The sequence below is a fragment of the Musca autumnalis genome, unplaced genomic scaffold (assembly GCF_047663935.1).
Source record: "Musca autumnalis isolate F117 unplaced genomic scaffold, ASM4766393v1 scaffold_2, whole genome shotgun sequence".
Classification (NCBI taxonomy): domain Eukaryota; kingdom Metazoa; phylum Arthropoda; class Insecta; order Diptera; family Muscidae; genus Musca; species Musca autumnalis.
The window spans coordinates 182599897-182622327 of record NW_027411755.1 but is presented as its reverse complement, the minus strand read 5'-3'; the positions used below and the strand labels follow the sequence as shown (position 1 = coordinate 182622327).

The 22431-nt window shown below is 41.4% G+C and overlaps 2 protein-coding genes across 2 annotated transcripts in view; one reads left to right on the top strand and one right to left on the bottom strand.

Moving 5' to 3' along the window:
* The window catches only part of Ret (protein kinase receptor Ret oncogene), a 114626-nt gene that overhangs the window by 61034 nt on the left and 31161 nt on the right, over positions 1–22431 (top strand). The gene's annotated exons all lie outside the window — the stretch shown is intronic.
* On the bottom strand, positions 2645–8486 carry LOC141395073 (uncharacterized). The gene is made up of 2 exons (XM_073970495.1): positions 8015–8486; positions 2645–7941 (listed from the first exon to the last, which is right to left on the bottom strand). Exons 1-2 carry the CDS (start codon positions 8067–8069, stop codon positions 2645–2647), a joined length of 5352 nt encoding a protein of 1783 aa, XP_073826596.1. The 5' UTR covers positions 8070–8486.

Sequence of the window (22431 nt, the reverse complement as noted above, 5' to 3'; positions counted from 1 at the left end):
ATATTCTCCTTTCCAAATTTGGCATTAAAATCGCCTAGAATGATTTTAATGTCATGGGCAGGGCAACGGTCATATGTTTCTTCTATGCGCTCGTAAAATATATCTTTGGTTTGTTCGGCCTTGTACTTTTCAAGTACGTCTGCCAATACGAAGACTGCACCTTCTCTATAAAGAGTGCGAACATTTCAGGTGCAGATTCGCAGATCATGGTCCTTAAAACGTTTGCGGGGTTCGTCAACTTTAGAGGGGTTTGTTTTTCTTTTCTTTCGTTTTTTCATAGTAGTTTTTTTCTAGGGGAGGGTTACTAACCCGACGCCCAAACCCATATTTTTAACGTTCTTATGGGTGAACGCGCGGCACATGTTAGCTCACTACCTTTAACGGGTGTTAAAGGCAGTTCCCCTGGTGAATTTTCTTCAACATCCTGCTGGAAAAGGTTATACGAGAGGCAAACGTCAAAAGAAGATAAATCCTGGGCTTTGCCATGTTAAAACCGGTCAGGACCGTTCCCTACGTCACCCTCGTAATTGTTGCAATATATCATTTATGTATATAGAAAATAACTGAGGTCCCAGAATTGACACTTGAGGAACTCCTCGAAAAATTGATGACAACGAAGATTTTCCACGATTTGTTTCAACATATTGCGTTCTGTCACATAAGAACGATTTGATTAATCGACATGCTGTTTGTGAAAAACAATAAATGGTGTAAAGTTTGTTTAGCAGAACTTCGTGACTAATAGCGTCAAACGCCCTACTAAAGTCAAGACTTAGCAATGTCAGTATTGATGATCTGATTGAGCTTCAGACTACGTTCTGCAATATAATTCTTAAAAGATCGTTACGTTTATAGATGGAATTAAATTTGACAATGACAGTTTTCTTGTTGCGGATGAAGTTGAAGAAGTTAATATCAACACTTTCAATATTAACCTTCAGTTGACTGCAGATTTTTATTAGTGCATCATGCAAGGCTTCTGTTGAGAGATCCAATGGAAGACCAGTAATTAAAATGTCACTTCTATTTATTTGTCGCCTAAGATTATTGTTATCATTCTGCAGTTCTCTGATATTTTCATGCACAAATTTCTCGGTTTCCCTAGCCTTCTCTGTACACTTAGCGACGTCATCTTTGATAGACTGCAATTGAGACAATACTTGCTCTGACACCACTTTTGATAAATTGGCGATGATTGCCTCTAGAGAGCTTAGCTTTGCACAGATATTCGTAGAAGCAACGTTAGAACTTTCATCAGAATTCAAGCAAGTCAAGCATGTAAATGATAAGGCGCCTTTGCTTTTTACTGATCATATCTTCCGAAAGCATGGAAACGTCGGCTACATGAACCACAAGTAATGCACTGTGTTCCTGCCAAGCTTTTATCACACTCCGGACATTCTTTATGGGGACCATAATTACAATATTTTTGCCACAGAAATAGAATGGTGAAGTTTCTGACTTGTATTGTAACAAACAGTCTATTTGACAAGTGCCCAATAGCAACAAATTATACTAAAAACAATTTATTTTCTCTTTATGCTCCGTACTATGTTTCCTTTTGTTCTATATTCACACTCTAATTATATTGGTAGTTAGAGATAATGCTAAATTCAGAGTTCAACAGAGTTCTATTTATTTCAAGCTAGTATAAGAGAAATCTGATTTATCTGCTTTACATCATTTTTGCACTCAGTTAAATTTGTTTGCATTTATTTCTCGTCACATCAAACAAAAACAAATTTTAGGTAGATGCTCTCGCTTCATAACGGATATTTCTTAGATACTCCAATACAATACTGATGAGAGAGATGAGAAATTTGAATTAAACTAGTCTCTGGTTCTCAATATGTTTTCGACACCGGTTTTCTGTTTTCAAATTTTTCTTTACACTTTTGTACTTGGACAATTTTAATAATTATTATTTTTTTATTAATAACAGGGCATTGTTAAGTTTATTTTTAGTAGAAAGATGTAAATGCTTCATGTCAATAAATTTCAATCAGTCTTTCCTTGAACAACTGTATATTTTCACTGTTTTAATATTATTTTGAGGAGCCGGTCTGAAACACGTCATTCTCTTTCCTCTTATTTCGGTGCGCTACAAACTTTTTGGCCAAAACCAACTTATAATACCCACCCCACATAGTGGTGTAGGGTATAAAAACTGTGACCGGCACTTATGTATAAATACAATTTTGTAATATTTCCCCTTCAAAAGACATTTCCTATGACTCAATGGAAAATAAATTATGATTCAGTAGATGCATCACTCATTCAAAACATGTGGCTGAATATGATGCCAGCCAGCAATACATATCGACTCGTGAGCAACAAAGGAAACAAAATCATAAAACAGCTAACAGAAGAACTTTAATCAAATGAATATGACCTATTTGTAGCTATACCTACCGATAGTTTACTAATTATTTTTTTGTAAAATGACCAAATTTTCATTTGTAACATCTCTTCCTAACTGCCACCATCAAGGAAATACCAACAATGACGAATATAGATTATGTCCTACACGTGTCTTCCATATCACAAAACGGCTTGTTAAATAATAAAGTTAGATTATGTTTTCATTCCAAATTTATTTACAAAATTAATTTACAAAAATAAACGTATACATTTTAAATACATTTTAACGACCGAAGAGTCCAGCACCAAAGCCGTCAGCACTGGGTAAGCCAAGGCCGCCGGCACTGGGTAAGCCAAGGCCGCCGGCACTGGGTAAGCCAAGACCACCAGCACTGGGTAAGCCAGCACTAGGTAAGCCAAGACCACCAGCACTGGGTAAGCCAGCACTAGGTAAGCCAAGACCACCAGCACTGGGTAAGCCAGCACTAGGTAAGCCAAGACCACCAGCACTGGGTAAGCCAGCACTGGGTAAGCCAAGACCACCAGCACTGGGTAAGCCAGCACTAGGTAAGCCAAGACCACCAGCACTGGGTAAGCCAGCACTAGGTAAGCCAAGACCACCAGCACTGGGTAAACCAAGACCACCAGCACTGGGTAAGCCAGCACTGGGTAAGCCAAGACCACCAGCACTGGGTAAGCCCAGACCGCCAGCATTGGGTAAACCAAGACCGCCAGCTTTGGGTAATCCAAGGCCGTCAGCTTTGGGTAAGCCAAGACCGCCAGCTTTGGGTAATCCAAGGCCGTCAGCTTTGGGTAAGCCAAGACCGCCAGCTTTGGGTAAGCCAAGACCGCCAGCATTGGGTAAGCCTAGGCCGTCAGCTTTGGGTAAGCCAAGACCGCCAGCTTTGGGTAATCCAAGGCCGTCAGCTTTGGGTAAGCCAAGACCGCCAGCTTTGGGTAATCCAAGGCCGTCAGCTTTGGGTAAGCCAAGACCGCCAGCTTTGGGTAATCCAAGACCGCCAGCTTTGGGTAATCCAAGGCCGTCAGCTTTGGGTAAGCCAAGACCGCCAGCATTGGGTAAGCCTAGGCCGTCAGCTTTGGGTAAGCCAAGACCGCCAGATTTGGGTAATCCAAGGCCGTCAGCTTTGGGTAATCCAAGGCCGCCAGCTTTGGGTAAGCCAAGACCGCCAGCTTTGGGTAAGCCACTGCTACCAGAACCGCTACCAGATCCATGACCAGAGCCAGAACCGCTACCGTAGCCAGAACCGCTTCCGGTGCCTTTACCAGAACCGCTACCGGATCCATAACCAGAGCCAGAACCGCTACCGGAGCCAGAGCCGCTTCCGATGCCTTTACCAGAACCGCTACCGGATCCATAACCAGAGCCAGAACCGCTACCGGAGCCAGAACCGCTTCCGACGCCTTTACCAAAACCGCTACCGGAGCCATAACCAGAGCCAGAACCGCTACCGGAGCCAGAACCGCTTCCGATGCCTTTACCAGAACCGCTACCGGATCCATAACCAGAGCCAGAACCGCTACCGGAGCCAGATCCAAAACCACTACCGGAGCCAGAACCGCTTCCGACGCCTTTACCAGAACCGCTACCGGAGCCATGACCAGAGCCAGTACCGCTACCGGAGCCATGACCAGAGCCAGAACCGCTACCGGAGCCAGAGCCAAAACCACTACCGGAGCCAGAACCGCTTCCTACGCCTTTACCAGAACCGCTACCGGAGCCATGACCAGAGCCAGAACCGCTACCGGAGCCAGAACCGCTTCCGATGCCTTTACCAGAACCGCTACCGGAGCCAGAACCGCTTCCCACGCCTTTACCAGAACCGCTACCGGAGCCATAACCAGAGCCAGAACCGCTACCGGAGCCAGAACCGCTTCCGATGCCTTTACCAGAACCGCTACCGGATCCATAACCAGAGCCAGAACCGCTACCGGAGCCAGATCCAAAACCACTACCGGAGCCAGAACCGCTTCCGACACCTTTACCAGAACCGCTACCGGAGCCATAACCAGAGCCAGAACCGCTACCGGAGCCAGAACCGCTTCCGATGCCTTTACCAGAACCGCTACCGGATCCATAACCAGAGCCAGAACCGCTACCGGAGCCAGATCCAAAACCACTACCGGAGCCAGAACCGCTTCCGATGCCTTTACCAGAACCGCTACCGGATCCATAACCAGAGCCAGAACCGCTACCGGAGCCAGATCCAAAACCACTACCGGAGCCAGAACCGCTTCCTACGCCTTTACCAGAACCGCTACCGGAGCCATGACCAGAGCCAGTACCGCTACCGGAGCCATGACCAGAGCCAGAACCGCTACCGGAGCCAGAACCGCTTCCTACGCCTTTACCAGAACCGCTACCGGAGCCATGACCAGATCCAAAACCACTACCGGAGCCAGAACCGCTTCCGACGCCTTTACCAGAACCGCTACCGGAGCCAGAACCGCTTCCGATGCCTTTACCAGAACCGCTACCGGATCCATAACCAGAGCCAGAACCGCTACCGGATCCAAAACCAGAGCCAGAACCGCTACCGGAGCCAGCTCCAAAACCACTACCGGAGCCAGAACCGCTTCCGACGCCTTTACCAGAACCGCTACCGGAGCCATGACCAGAGCCAGTACCGCTACCGGAGCCAGAACCGCTTCCGACGCCTTTACCAGAACCGCTACCGGAGCCATGACCAGATCCAAAACCACTACCGGAGCCAGAACCGCTTCCGACGCCTTTACCAGAACCGCTACCGGAGCCAGAACCGCTTCCGATGCCTTTACCAGAACCGCTACCGGATCCATAACCAGAGCCAGAACCGCTACCGGAGCCAGATCCAAAACCACTACCGGAGCCAGAACCGCTTCCTACGCCTTTACCAGAACCGCTACCGGAGCCATGACCAGAGCCAGAACCGCTACCGGAGCCATGACCAGATCCAAAACCACTACCGGTGCCAGAACCGCTTCCGACGCCTTTACCAGAACCGCTACCGGAGCCATAACCAGAGCCAGAACCGCTTCCGATGCCTTTACCAGAACCGCTACCGGATCCATAACCAGAGCCAGAACCGCTACCGGAGCCAGCTCCAAAACCACTACCGGATCCAGAACCGCTTCCGACGCCTTTACCAGAACCGCTACCGGAGCCATGACCAAAGCCAGAACCGCTACCGGAGCCAGAACCGCTTCCGATGCCTTTACCGGAACCGCTACCGGAGCCATGACCAGATCCAAAACCACTACCGGAGCCAGAACCGCTTCCGATGCCTTTACCAGAACCGCTACCGGAGCCATGGCCAGAGCCAGAGCCGCTTCCATAGCCTGAACCACTACCGGATCCATGACCAGATCCAGAACCACTACCAGAGCCTTTACCACTGGCGGATCCAGATCCATAACTTGAAGTTGTCACATATGCATAACTGTAAGACCCACTTCCAGATCCAGAACCGGAGCCAGAACCGCTTCCAATGCCTTTACCAGAACCTCTACCGGATCCAGAACCGCTTCCGATGCCTTTACCAGAACCGCTACCGGAGCCATGGCCAGAGCCAGAGCCGCTTCCATAGCCTGAACCACTACCGGATCCATGACCAGATCCAGAACCACTACCGGAGCCAGAACCGCTTCCGAAACCTTTACCAGAACCGCTACCGGAGCCATGACCCGAGCCAGAGCCGCTTCCATAGCCTGAACCACTACCGGATCCATGACCAGATCCAGAACCACTGCCGGAGCCAAAACCACTACCGGATCCAGAACCGCTTCCGATGCCTTTACCAGAACCGCTACCGGAGCCAGAACCGCTTCCATAGCCTGAACCACTACCGGAGCCATGACCAGATCCAGAACCGCTACCGGAGCCAGAACCGCTTCCGATGCCTTTACCAGAACCGCTACCGGAGCCATGACCAGAGCCAGAGCCGCTTCCAAAGCCTGAACCACTACCAGATCCAGAACCGCTACCTGAGCCATGACCAGAGCCAGAGCCGCTTCCATGGCCTGAACCACTACCGGATCCATGACCAGAGCCAGAGCCGCTACCGGAACCAGAACCGCTTCCAATGCCTTTACCAGAACCGCTACCGGAACCATGACCAGAGCCAGAACCGCTTCCATAGCCTGAACCACTTCCAGATCCATGACCAGATCCAGAACCACTACCGGAGCCAGAACCGCTTCCGATGCCTTTACCAGAACCGCTACCGGAGCCATGACCAGAGCCAGAACCGCTTCCATAGCCTGAACCACTACCGGATCCAGAACCACTGCCGGAGCCAGAACCGCTTCCGATGCCTTTACCAGAACCGCTACCGGAGCCATGACCAGAGCCAGAGCCGCTTCCATAGCCTGAACCACTACCTGATCCATGACCAGATCCAGAACCACTGCCGGAGCCAGAACCGCTACCGGAGCCATGACCAGAGCCTGAGCCGCTTCCATAGCCTGAACCACTACCAGATCCAGAACCGCTTCCGATGCCTTTACCAGAACCGCTACCGGAGCCAGAACCGCTTCCATAGCCTGAACCACTACCGGAGCCATGACCAGATCCAGAACCGCTTCCGATGCCTTTACCAGAACCGCTACCGGAGCCAGAGCCGCTTCCATAGCCTGAACCACTACCGGAGCCATGACCAGAACCAGAACCACTACCAGAGCCTTTACCACTGGCGGATCCAGATCCATAAGTTGAAGTATATTCATAACTGTAAGAGCTACCAGTTGCTTTACCAGAACCGCTTCCAGACACGGAGGCAGATGCCGAACTACTAGCATGGCTAATTCCGTGGCCACTGCCTTGACCTTTTCCATTGCCATCTCCGTGGCCTTTAACTGGAGCACCTATGCTACCAGCTTTGGGTAAGCCACTGCTACCAGCTTTGGGTATGTCAGTACTACCAACTTTGGGTAAGCCACTGCTACCAGCTTTGGGTAAGTCACTACTACCAGCTTTGGGTAAGCCACTGCTACCAGCTTTGGGTAAACCAAGATCGCCAGCTTTAGGTAAACCAAGACCGCCAGCTTTAGGTAAGCCAAGACCGCCAGCATTGGGTAAACCAAGACCGTCAGCTTTGGGTAAACCAAGATCGCCAGCTTTAGGTAAGCCAAGACCGCCAGCATTGGGTAAACCAAGACCACCAGCTTTAGGTAAGCCAAGACCGTCAGCTTTGGGTAAACCAAGACCGCCAGCTTTAGGTAAGCCAAGACCACCAGCACTGGGTAAGCCAAGACCACCAGCATCGGGTAAGCCAAGACCACCAGCACTGGGTAAGCCGAGGCCACCAGCACTGGGTAAGCCAAGACCACCAGCACTGGGTAAGCCTAGGCTACCAGTACTGGGTAAGCCAAGACCACCAGCACTGGGTAAGCCAAGACCACCAGCATCGGGTAAGCCAAGACCACCAGCACTGGGTAAGCCAAGACCACCAGCACTGGGTAAGCCAAGACCACCAGCACTGGGTAAGCCTAGGCTACCAGTACTGGGTAAGCCATGGCCGCCAGCATCGGGTAAACCAGATGTGCTACCGCCGCCAAAAATGCCAAATCCATCACCTCCAAAGGCTGCAATTCACAACATTATTTCCAATTATTATATGATTTAGTTCCACACTAGCATCCATAGGAGGAAACTTACCATTGCAGAGTGTCACACCCAAGACAATAAATCCGCAAACTGTTACCACTCTCATGGTCGATAAATATGTATGTCTGTCTGGACATCACACAGTGTTACTTCTTTTATAGATTTTCAAGGGGTGCTAAGAACATGATTTCAATTTTTTTTCAGAACATGAATTCGAAAATCTTCTTTGGTAGGTACATGCATACATATTTTTTCTTCTTTTGTTTCGGATAATATTGCATTGCACTAATTGTGTTGTTGTTGTTAGGCAGGGCAAGATTAGCCGGTCTACTAGTTCTGTTTAGAGAAACATGTTAAAAGCGCCAGTAGCATCCGTCGCTAGCTAGTTACGTGTGCTGCTTGTTTGCGCCAAATTATCATTTAATGAACGAATAAACAGGTTCATCCCGCTATGTTTTATAAGCTTTCTTCTGATCGATATTTATTAAAGGTGTTTTTTATTCAAACATTTAAAGTGTCAATAATAATATCAGAGGGCATGGAAGCTGGTGTATGTGCTTCCTCCACTACAAACACAGTCAGTATTTATGAATTTATTATTGATTTCGAATAGGTCGTTGGCGATTATCTTAGCAATCATAGTCGTATTTTGATTGCTATTAAAAATGTTGTCAGTGGCTGAAAGTTGATAGAATTTGTTTTTGTTTTAATATCGATTTATTTGGCGTGATGTATGAACACATCTCTCGTCTATATTAAGTTAGACCTATTTACCGTGTTAATAAACGTCAATGCAAAATAACGTTTACAGTATGTTTACATATAACTGGAAATAGTAGATCCACTGGATTTAAATGATCAAATTCATTGCTTATACGTCATATAAATACTCATAAAGTAGGTTAACACGGCAACAAGATATAATATAAACGTGACGTTACTCTCTTTTAACCTTTTTACCACTTTTTACTCGAAAAGTGTTCCTACGTTTGATGTATGTTAGCATACAGTTGATATGAGAGAAGTTCACAGCTTTTACTACTGTTGCCACTTTTACTATTTTTAAAAGTAAAGGAACAGACCAAACTTCAAGACGTAAACACATCAACCATGAAGCGATAAGACCACCAGATTTTACACACAATCTGTCAAGGTCATTGTTATTGTGAATTAATCGTATGAAAACGTAAATTAATATTTTGACAACTTGAAGGACTTTCAATCAAAATAGTGTTGTTGTTGTAGTTTCTGGTTCACCACTTTTTTGTTTAAATGTCATGCAAATTCATTGACGCATTTTTGAGGCGATTATTGTTTTGTTTTATACCAATACAATACAATTTTTAATACCCTCCACCATATGGAGGGTATTATTAAATTTGTCATTTCGTTTATAACACATCGAAATATTCCTGGGCGACTCTATAAAGTATACATATATACTGTTGAGCAGGGTTAAATTCTAATGCTTGGTTTACATTTACGAAATCCACTCGTTTTCAACTGTCAAATCCCTAGGTTAAACGTCAAATGAAATCCAGATGAGATTTCATTTGACGTTTGAGCTATGGAATTGACAGTTGAAATCGAGTGGATTTCGTAAATGTAAACTTAGCATAAGTCGATATGACAATCCGCCCATCCGTTTGTTGAACTCAAGATACTGCTCGCAATTTTTAAGATAGAGCTTTGTAATTTGTTATACAACTTTCGACTACTACTATGATGCTTGGTATTGCAAATGGGCTATATCGGTCCACGTTTTGATATAGCCCCTATAGAACGGTACCACTCGATTTTAGCTATTTTGAAGGTTTTACCTTCATTATGGCACCGAAATGGCTGAAATTCTGTACTTAGTCTTCATTTGAGGTATAAAACTTTCCATATGAAATTTGTCGGTACAGGTCCACGCCTTATTATAGCCCCCGTAGAACGGTACCTCCCACATTGTTTTAAACCAAAGTAAACCAATAGCCCATTTAGATATGACTTCATTAGCCGGATTTAGCACATTATCAGGTTTTATTTGCTAAATCCAGCCAAAATCTACCAGATTTCCTATACAAAAATAAATCCTCGTATTGAGTGGATTTGTTTTAAATCTGGCATAAATCCGCGTATACAACTCTGTTTTTTGCAACATGTTGCTAGAAAATACAAAAGGTTGCAAGCTGGCACAAGAAACAAGGTAGATGCATCGGTGAATTGCTACACTAAAAATAATTTAAAATGTAAAAATTTGTAAGTAACGTGGAAAAATTAAATCTGTTTTGATGTACAAAGTTGATTTTAATCAACCAAGACTAATATTTACGATGTCTAAACGATAAATTAATTCTAAAATGGACAAACTGCGATAAAATAATACTTTATTTGCTCTTTAGTTAGCATTAGTAGCATAATTTGCTAACATTTTCAGTATTAAACAATAAATTTGTAATTTGACGTACGTTTTTTGAGATGAATTCAATTTACAAAAAATTTCTTTTGACGTTTCAAATTTGATCTACCTTGGTAATTGTGTTATGAACAAAAATCAGCTGACTGTCATTTAAATCCTCCAAAGGTATATCTAAATGCAATGAGATTTGTACTGGATTTATTAAATCCAGTCGAGGATTTATGGCAAGTCTAAATGATCTATAAGTCACGGTCCACACTAGCGTGAATTTCATTAAAAAATTTCATGAAATTAGGTGTTCTTAAATCGAGCTCCCCACTACATCAATTTTATGATTTTACTCTACTTCAGTGAAATTACTGTAGTGTGGCCCGGGACTAATTGTTCCATTTTACTTCAATACAACTCGTGGTGGAGGGTATAACAGGTACGACCGGGCCGTTCTTAGGCCATGTTTATATTATAACCTTTTGCAGGGTTAACCTTCTTAATGAGGATTTATTTGACGTATACGCAAAGGAATTGACATTTGAAACCCTGTGGGTTTGTTAAATCCGGTTATATATTAACGTACTATTATAGTAGGTTTATATATAACCGGATTTAACAAACCCACTGGGTTTTAAATGTCAATTCCATTGCTAATATTTCAAATAAATCCTAATAACGAAGGTTAACCCTGCAAACAGCTATAATATAAACATGGCCTTACTTGTTTTTTTATTTGTTTCTCATTTTATAATAAAAAATTATATAATAACAATGTTGCAAGAAGAATTATATTATAATTTTAAATTTTTTAAATGCTGAGGGCCAAACACTTGTTATGGTATAAATAAAACACTGTGGTCTGTTCCAGTACTGCAAGAATCTACTAATGTTTTCTGTTTTGTCCGATAACATAAAGAAAAAAATTGGTTTGTTCCAGAACTCCAAGAATCTACTAATTTTTACTATATTTTCCGATAACATAAAGGAAAAAATGTTATCGTAGTAAAAAATAGTAGATTCTTGCAGGTGCTGGAACAGAGCAAATGTTATCGTAGTAAAAAATAGTAGCTTCTTACAGGTTCCGGAACAGAGCAATGGCTGAAGACGGCGTTATCAAAAGTTTTATGTGTGTTTCAAATGCCCAACGTAAGTCGACGACGCACGGCGGTTCAGAAATTGAAATTGGCCAAAAATCAAAAGTTTGTCCCAATTTACATTAGGCGAGTTTACTTGCGGCAATTGTCAGTTTGATGGAGAGGTGAGGTATATGGTAACCCTTTGCCTCTCAACACCCTCTCCCACCCACAAACTGACAATTGCCGCAAGTAAACTCGCCTAATGTAAATTGGGACATAGTTTTGTCAAAGATATTTAATTTCTATATGGGATTCGATAGCAAACATATTAAAACTAATGGAACCAAAAAATTAGGTCAAAATACGAACATTTTTCCCATTTTTGGGAAATATATATTCCTTTGTTCCTTTACGTGCCTGAAGCTACGAGTTTTTACCACTTTTTACCCACAAAGTGTTCCCTTATAGTACATTTACGAAATCAAGTGGATTTCAACTGTCAATTCCTTTGTGTGTACGTCAAATGAAATCTCATCTGAAATCCATTGGATTTCATTTGACGTGGAATTGACAGTTGAAATCGAGTGGATTCCGTAAATTTAAACTTAGCACTACTTTTAAAAGCATACAATTTATATGAGAGCTGTTCACCACTTTTACCATTTTTGCCACTGTTACCATTTTTAAAAGTAATGGAACAGACCAAATTTCAGTTTTTTCACTTGAGTTTGTTCCATTAAAAATGCGATTGCTAAGTGTTAATTAATGAAAGTGATTTAATTTTTTTATATTTTTACATTAGCGTCTTAACTTAAAATTAATAAAATAAACTTAGCAATATTCTGGTAAATTCAGAAAAAAAAACAATAATAATTGTTAAACAATATATATATTTTTTTAAGTTTTTGCCTTTTTAGGGGCGAAGGCCATTATTTGTGAGATTTAATTAGTTTAATTAGTCCCAATTTACATTGGGCGAGTTTACTTGCGGCAATTGTCATTTTGTAGGAGAGAGAGGTGAAGCATATGGTAACCCTTTGCCTCTCAGCACCCTCTCTCACCAACAAACTGACAATTGCCGCAAGTAAACTCGCCTAATGGGACTTAATGGAGCTTTTTATTTATTTGAAAATGTTTGCCTATTAGGGCGAAAGTAATTTTTAATATAAATTTTAAATAATTTCTCGTTGGAGTCGAGCTTAATCACCGTAGATTTTTGCTAGTGGAAAATTTAAATTTTATAACGGTTAAATATTTTTCTTGTGTTGAAATTACAAGCACAACATTGCAAGAGTTATTTTTTTACACATTCCGCATAAGTTTGTCATTTGAGAGTTTTTTTTTCGAATGGAACGCCATACACCGATTACCGAGAGAAAATTTGTTATTCATCGTGCTGAACTGGGAACTGGGATCTCAACGGAAAATAGCAGAAATACTCAATATTACTCGATCTGCTGCTGCAAATAAATCATCATCTGCAACGAGTAGAAAAACAACGAGAAAACAATTTTCACTGAAAGTGACGAAAAGTGGTTGCGTCGACAGGTAGGCGATAATCCGAAACTTATGATTTTGTGTTTTGGAAGACGGTTTTTTGCCTATGAAAGCAAATTTAACCTGTCTGGGTCGGATGGACCAACCAGTAAGGTATAGCGTAGGGCAAATACGGTCTTGCAGTTTAAAGTTTAAACACACAATTCCAACAGTAAAGAACGCTTGGGACAACATTCCAATAATATCAGTGATAATAAGTCTGTAGCGTGGCACAATAAGAAGGTACAGCGCCAAAAACAGCTGATTTTCAGACTTGTTGTCAAAATGTATTATTGTGAATAAAATCTCATACAAAATGTAAACAAGCAATTCACAGCACTGCATTATTGTGATCAAATTTGACGTTTGGTATGATTTGATGTAGCACCTTCTTATTCCACCATGGTCTGTACGATAACCCAAAAATGTGTACAAATTCGTACAAAATTTTACTGAATGCTGTTCCATACCAAAATTATCCAGCAAAAGAGAGCGAGTTTGGAGAGATTTTTGGAGAGTTTCGTGACTGAGAACTTGCAAATTTTTGCGGGACAAATTTTGATCAGCTGACTTTTAATCACCTGTTCAATGTAAACAACTCGAAATGTTAACAATTTTGACCAAGAAAATTTCACAACTGCACATTTTTTTAGATTCTAAAACGTTGTGGATAGGATTAAGCTGAAAACAGATACAACGTTTGATTAAAGTTTGCGTTGGGCGTCGAGAAAAAAACAACAACAACAGGGCGACAACGATACCAAAGTCCAGCGTTTATCTGTTTGTCGGCATATATTTCAAATGAATTTGAATTTTTCGGCATCATGCCCAACAGTGTAAAAACGGCCAAAACGACACAAAACTTTAATCAAACGTTGTATCTGTTTTCAGCTTTAAAGCATTAAATAAGTAAACTGCAATTTTAAAATGTATGTTTTTGTTCCGTTTGATTTAAAATATCAAAAGGAACAAAAACAAATTTCATAAATTTCTGCAATTTCTCTTGCTTGAGAGAGTAAAATTCACTGAGAGAGGTCGCTGGAACTGACTGAGAGTAATTATTGCTGGGAAAGTTATCGTACACACCTAATAATGTAAAAGTATTAAAAATAATAAAATCACTTTCATAAATTTCCTCTTAGCAATAGCAGTTTTAATTAATGAAACTGAAGTGGATACTTTTGACTGTGACTCACTGTGGTATGTAGAAATCCATAAATAAGCAATAGGCCTGTCCGATAACGTCACAAGTAAAAAGCATTTGCAAGTACTTGCAACTACTTCTCATTTCTCTTTTACAGAACAAGTTTGTTATCGAACAGCATTTTGTAAAAGTTTGTACAAATTTGTACAATCTTCTGGGTTATCGAACAGACCTAATGTTTCTCAATAAAATGAGTAGCGTTTTTATGAGATTTTCTTCTTATAGCACGGTTACATTAGACCTTTTTGTCGGGTTAACCCACTTCATGAGGATATATTTGACGTTTGCGCTATGGAATTGACATTTGAAACCCAAACCCACTGGGTTAATCCAGTTAAGTGTAACCGGGGTAGCACAATCTGAATTGAAACCACCATTACTTTCGCGCAATAACCAAAATTAGTATCTCGAACAGATTTGAGAATAGGAATTTTTTCTCAATCCATGTACCAAAAATCGTTCATGAAGCTTCAAAAAAAATTATTTATTTTTTTCAAATGGAAAATTCATGGTAGAATAAGAAAAGGTAGCAGCAATACACAGCTGACTGAACTGGGTTGTAAAGTTAGTGTCAAATTTCATATGACATTTCATACATTTATTTCTATTTCGATGTACATTAGGGACATACATATATTATTTGAGAAAAAAAATATATCATTCGGAAAAAACCATTTCCCAGAAAGACTTCTTCATATCAATGATATGAAACCTCCTCCAAACCTTCGAACGATAAGCCGCGCAGTAAATCCCTGCTTGTAGAGGCGATACAACGTTTGTTAATATGTGAGGTATTTTGTAAAAATTTAAAAAAATAAAGCCCTAATAAACATGTGCTTGTTTGATTTCTAAATGTAACGAATTTTCATTCATGTTTTCCAAAATATTCAACCAAATGTGAAAAATTATTAGTTTTTTAAATTCCAACAATTTATAGACATTTCCTTGTTTTGTTTACAAATACAACTGGCAGTAAGTCCCGGTCCACACTAGCGTGAATTTCATTAAAAAATTTCATTAAATTAGGTGTTCTTAAATCGAATTCCCCACTACAGCAATTTTATAATTTTACTCCACTATGGACGGCGATCTAGAGACGCATAATTTCATATCAAAATTTCAGTGAAATTACTGTAGTGTGGCCCGGGACTAACGTTACAAACAAAAACAAATCCCTTTGTGGTTGTTGTTCGAGTTGTATTTGTTGTAGTATTTACTTTACCTTATATTTGTTCTACCATGTGGAAAATTGAAAAATTTTGACTTTTCCCCATATATGTACCTTGGTAAAGTCAAGGCATATTTATATAAGGTAGAAGTGACAATCAGCTGTATTCTTACTTTTTTGTAAATTTATTTTCAAAATGTAATAGGGTCGGCTCATGAAATTGAAAACTTCCAAATTTGCTACCATAAAATATTGTTTTTCATCCTAAACGTTTAATAAAAATGACCTAAGACAGTTTTGAATGCTTTATATTTACATTTTGATTCCAATTTGTTCTATTTTAGAGGATTTTCAAAATGTATTTATGTTTTTCCTGAGAACAATTTTGGAACAACCCTATTATTCAATATTTTCTTTGGCAATTGATTTTCATTAACAACAATGTTGTTTTTGTAAATTTGTTATTTGATGCTATTCATGCATATACCTTATATAAATTTGCCTTGGGTGAAGTTATGCTTGTTTAATTAAGTCGAATAAAAATTTGGGAACGAAACATGTTATTGATTTTTTAAGATGCTGTTAAATGTCAAATGAATCGAATAATTGCAGTCAAAAACAATTTGAAAAATCATACTGAGATAAAAAAACAAAACTACTGGTTTGTTCCAGTACTGCAAGAATCTACTAATTTTTACTGTTTATCGTAGTAAAAAATAGTAGCTTCTTGCAGGTTCTGGAACAGAGCATACAATTTACAGTTCCAATCGGGGGCTCAATTCTGTTTCTATGAAAATGTGAAATGAAAACTTTTATACAGGAGAAAACTGTCAAATGAAAAAAATTATAAAGGAAATATTTTTCATTTAAAATTTTCATAGAACAAGAATCCAGCCCCAGTAGTTATAATTTTTTTTAATATGTGTGCAACATTGGGACATTGTGGTGATAAAGTGCTTACTTTAATGCAGCGATGACCACAGAAATACAACCAAAGCGAAGACATGTATGAACGTATGAGTGAAAAAAGCAACAACCACATTATGTTTTTGTTTGTTTTCATTAATTTACACTGTACGTGAGAGAGAGAGGCAAATGCAAAAACAACTCAGTGGGCGCCCTCACTATACGATCTAAGCAAAGAAGCTCGTCCCTGCTTTAATGAAAGAGGAAATTGATGGTCGGTAGTATTCAATGAAGTACAAAGTGTGATTGGGACATACGGGCTTGTGAAAAATGTTGTATTTATATTATAGAGTCCGAAAACAAAATAAAAAAATATTGGTCTGTTCCAGTACTACACGAATCTAGTAATTTTTACTATTTTTTCGATAACATAAAGGAAAAAATGTTATCGTAGTAAAAAGTAGTAGCATCTTGCAGGTTCTGACACAGAGCACATTTCGCAAACGCTTCAACTCTATAAAATATCAAAACGAACATTCCATACTATACGAACACCACAAGTTACCCCAAAAAGGGGATAATTTTTGGAATCATCTTTAGAAATTAAAATCAAATATCGATATGGATATATTTTTTAATATTCGTCATAGACCAACTTAGGTTTTTATGGAAAGAAAAATTAACCACGGCCACTTTTTCACAAATGTTATATACACAAAACTGCTGAATAGCACGTTCACATGGCAGTGATTTTTATATATTCCACCATATTATGAAGGGTATAATTAGTCATTCCGTTTGTAATACATCAAAATATAACAAACATTTTTTTGAACTCCTTCCTCCTATTTTTTTTCACATCCACTACAATGAACTGGTAAAGTTTGTGCATTGATTGGACCATAAATCTGGCCTTTAGAGAATTTTCGCGAAAATGCACCTCTGACTCTGTACAAATTACTGGAGTTAATTACAAATAAATTACGTTAACCGATCGCCATACAAGTTCATATATAAGATTTTTGGATCAAATGGAAAAAATGTTTAAGAGTTCCAAAATAAAATGCACTTTCAAAATGGACTATGCCCATTCCTTCAGGTACCTACTCCGCAAAAATTCAATACTTTTATGCTTTAACCCAAGTCAACTTTATACAGAACTTCCAAAATGTCTCGATATTTTAGTGGCCGATATTTACATAATCCTCGCGTAGACAAAGGTGGTAACATGGTGGAATAAGAAGGTGTTACATCAAATTATACCAAACGTCAAATTTGGTCACAATAATGTATTACTGTGAATTGTTTGTTTACATTTTGTATTGGATTTTATTCACAATAATGCATTTTGACAACTGGTGTGGTAACCAGCTGTTGTACCTTTATTATTGTGTCATGGGTGGTAACATTAATCAAATAGGATTTCAAGCTTTCACAGATGACATCAGGGAAGGTACCCGACGCTAAGATCGTACAATCATCCGCATACATTACGATCTCAATGCCGTCTGGAGGGGGTTAAAAGGAAAAAGTTAAACGGTTACGAGGATATCACCCACCTTAGGGAACTCCCTGCTTCACTTTACATGACTTGCCCATGCCACATACTGGGCGGATGTCTTGCACGGCGCAGTCGATTTCCGCCCAATAAGAATTTAGGCGACTGCAATATCCCGAGCGTAGTTGAGCCAAAACTACTCTAGTTTGTCGTGGCAGCTGACGCTCCTCAGCTGCAATAGATGGGGGATGTATTTCGTGGACTTTATTCACACTATAATTGCTTAAGGCCTTGGCAACTGCATCCGTGTGAATACTATTTAAACCTGCTTGATACGCTTGTTGATCTAGGGGTTCTCTCCTGTATCGTTGGACCTCTCCCTCTAGAGCATGGATATCCTTCCTGATGTGCCTGTATGTGCCGGGCCTACCCACAAGATGGTGATTGGGATGGCTCACACGGTAACATCCAAGCAGGTACTGCAACGAAAGCATCTCATTGTGTTGCTTTACTGGAAGAATCTTTGCCTCCTCATGTAGATGGTCCACTGAAGATTTGAGGAGGCACCCTGTTGCTGTTCTCAGGGCGGCATTCTGGCAAGTTAGAATCTTTTTCCAATTCGTATCACATAATCTCGGGGACCAGACTGGTCAACAAGGTTTCTTTATCTGCACCCCAAGTGTTGCCGGCTAGGGACTTGAGGACCTTCTTCATACTTTTCAGTTTGTCGCAGATAGCTGTGGCGTGCGCGCACGACGAGAAAGTAGTGTCAAATGTGACCCCTAAAATGTTGGGGCAGTTTGTGGTCGGAATTCTGCTACCGTCGACCACGACATTCTATTCTGTTCCAAACTGCTCTGTCCATGTGGTGAACAGAGTGGCTGTTGATTTTGTGGCGGAAATCTGCATATTCCTCGAATGGATAAAGGTGGTAAGATCGGTTAAATAGTTGTTCAGTCTCTCACAGATGTCGTCAGGATAGGTACCCGACGCCAGGATCGTGCAATCATCCGCATACGTTACGATCTCGATGTCGTCTGGAGGGAATACAGGAGAGGTAGAGGTTAAACACTTCCGGAGATATCACCCCACCTTGGCGAACTCCCTGTTTCACTCTACGGGCTTTGGACTTCTTGTTCCTGAATTCCACGTACGACTGGCGTCCACACATATAATAGGCTATCCAACGTTTCAAGCTTGGCCGGTGGGTTTTCTGCTCAATGTCCTCAAACAGCGTGGAGTGCCTGACTGTATCAAAGACTTTTGATAAGTCAAGCGCCACCATCACTGTTCTATCGCACGGCCGTCTCTGGTTGAGACCTTGACAAATATGTGTGGTAATGGCGTGCAGAGCAGTTGTCGTGCTGTGCTGCTTACGGAATCCATTCTGATGATCGGCAACTTGATAGCTATTTCTGATACTGGGGAGGACTAAGTCCTCAAGGGTCTTTGCTACGGGCGACAAAAGCGAAATCGGTCTGTACGATTCACTTTTGCTGGCATCCTTGCCGGGCTTCCGTAGTAATGGACAGGGTGGCCATTTTCCAGACTTCGGGAACAATGAGGGTGGATAGCGGCTCATCCAGCGGCTTCAGCATTACCATGTAGATTCCATCAGGGCCCAACGCTTTGGATGATTTAGCGTTCCTGATGGCATTGGCAACATCATCCATTGTAAACTGTGGTGGTTCCTCCTCGGCAGGAAGAGATCTGATGCGACGTAATACTCTTCTCTTCGCCCTGTCACTCTCGGGGTGCTCGACAAACTGTCGATTGAAATAACTTGCGCACCTTTTCGGGTCAGTCAACGTAATGTCGCCAAACGTGACTGAGGTCCTATCTTCCTTTCTTCTTCCAGGGTCCGAGAGTGACTTAACAGTTGCCCACAATTCACCTATACCGGCTTCAATGTTGCAACTCTTCAGATGATTTAACCACTTGTTCCGCTTGTGCTCGCCGACCAGCCTGTTAACTTCCAGTGTCAGCTCCCTGACTCTGGGGTCATTGAGGTTGGTTCGGCGAAGCTCATCACGCTCATTTGCTAATCCCGTCGCCTCTGCTGGGAAGTTTGGTCTTACTTCGGGTATTCGACCAGCAGGGATATGGCGAGCGGCTGCAGCAGTGATGATGTCTCGGAACGTCCTTTCCGCTACCCGAACATCAAAAGAATTGGGCAGTTCTCTGAAGCTGTGTTTGGTGAACTCTCTGAAACCCGGCCAATCAGCTTTCTTATGATTGACGAATGTGCGGCGGAGGTAATGAAATCGGGTGGTCTGCTAATGGAGACAATTATGGGGAGATGGTCTGATCCAAGGGAAACTTTCAGTGTCAGCTCCCTGACTCTGGGGTCATTGGGGTTGGTTCGACGAAGTTCATCACGCTCATTTGCTAAAACCGTCGCCACTGCTGGGAAGTTTGGTCTTACTTCGGGTATTCGACCAGCAGGGATATGGCGAGCGGCTGCAACAGTGATGATGTCTCGGAACGTCCTTTCCGCTACCCGAACATCAGAAGGATTGGGCAGTTCTCTGAAGCGATGACTGGCGAACTCTCTGAAACCCGGCCAATCAGCTTTCTTATGATTGACAAATGTGTGGCGTTCAGAGGTACTGAAATCGGTTGGTCTGCTAATGTAGGCAATTATGGGGAGATGGTCTGATCCAAGGGAAATGACGGGTTGCCAGGTAACGCCATTTGTCAGACCAGGTGACATGATGGTTATTTCTGGCGAGCTGTGACACTCTCCTCTAATTCTGGTAGGGGCGTCCTCATTCACCGTGCAAAACGTAGAGCTGTCAATCTGCTCAGCCAGCGCTGTACCTTTCTGGCCGTTTCCGAGGGCCGAATGCCACATCTCATGATGCGCATTAAAGTCCCCCAGGACCAGACGATTATGACCTTCCAAAAGCGGGCTAATGTTAGGCACGTAATCTGAGATACAGCTATTTCTCGGCGGGATGTATACGTTCAGCAACTCTATCTCGGCAGTTCCACACCTGACTGCTACCCACATACAATCCATGTACTGGCCATTAGAGACAGGCTCAAGCGAGATAGGTCTGTATTGGACAGACTGGTGCAATAGGAAAGCTAATCCCCTACCTCCACTTCTGGTGCGATCTTTCCTTAGCACATTGTAACCATCACAATGTTTTAAGCTACAGTTGTTGTTGAGCTTGGTTTCTTGCACCGCAGCGACCTTGATGTTCTTCCGACTCATGAAATCTACTATTTCCTCGATCTTACCTCGGAGTCCATTGCAATTAAATTGCAAAAAGGATGCATTCTCTGGGATTGGGACAACAAGATCAGACGGTTATGACCTTCAAAAGGCGGGCAATGTTGGGTCTATAAACAGGACAACAACTACAACAACTATTTATCGGTTGAATGTATACGTTAAGCAGTGGTGTCAGCCCATATACGTTGTCGTAACAACAAACAGAATTTACTCTCTGTTTTCCTATGTCAGCCGTTATTTAACAAAGCGACATTACTCTCCTATCAATTCTCTTTGATTTATTTTGGACACCAATGCCGTTAAGCAATTCCATACCCGTAGTGGAATTCTGTAACTAATTTTTCGAGTTACCGTCAAAAATTAAAATGCTTATAATTTCGGTAATTAACGAAAATTTTCGGTAAGTTAACAACCAAAATATAGCTGTCGCTAAGGCGGCCATCAGACCATCTGCTTTTTCACATGTATGTTGTCACTTTGGGTTTACTAATATACAGAACAGCTGATGCCATACATGTGAAAAAGCCGATGGTCTGATGGCGGCCTAAGTCCTACAGATAGCAAGAGTGTTGTCAACTTTTATTGATACTTTTCATTCATAATTTTGCGTTTTAATTTTACCGATTTTTGTCAGAAAATCAAAAAATTAGTTACATAATTCCAATACTGCTACCCCAATACATTCCATGTTCGGATCATTACTAGGCGTTTACACCAGACAGTTTGTCTTTAAATACAACTCTGATTTACTAACACATATGTACATACATTTGTCGTTTGTCTCCCAGCTGTCCATCATTTTTTCACAGACAGTAGGGAAGACTAATTTTTGACATTTTTGTACAAATAAGTGAGATAATAATTGAAATGTGTTGAAAACAAAAGAACATGAACGAAAACAAAATATGCGAAAGGAAAACAAAAAGAAATCGACGATTTTTCATTCAAAATTTTACAACTCTTTTTGCAGTTGTCGGGACGCCTACGTCACACAGGCAAGTTGTGGGATTTTGACAATCAATCAGGGTTATTAGAGCCAGGCTAAGCCTACGAATCTCTTTCAAACAAAACTTTGTTATAATTCACAATATGTTATAATATTCTTTCTTCGTAATTATTAATTCACCCTTCTGAACGTACATTAGGCGTGACAAAAATGCTTCTCCTTCAAATATAAAATTTAATTTAATTATAAACGAGTTTTCCATATTTGCCATTTATTAATTGTCCATTAAAAGAAAAAAAACTGAAATAATATCCTTCGTCGTCCTTAAGAAATTCAATTCAGTTATGAGTACAAATTGCTTTCATCAAATTTATTTGAAACTATAGTGGTGGATAAAGGGTGTTTGGGGTGTTTAAATAACAGTTGTCATTATGTTTTTCCAACTACTCTGTAAGATGATAAGGAAAAGCAGGGGAGGGTTGAAAATAAAAAATATAT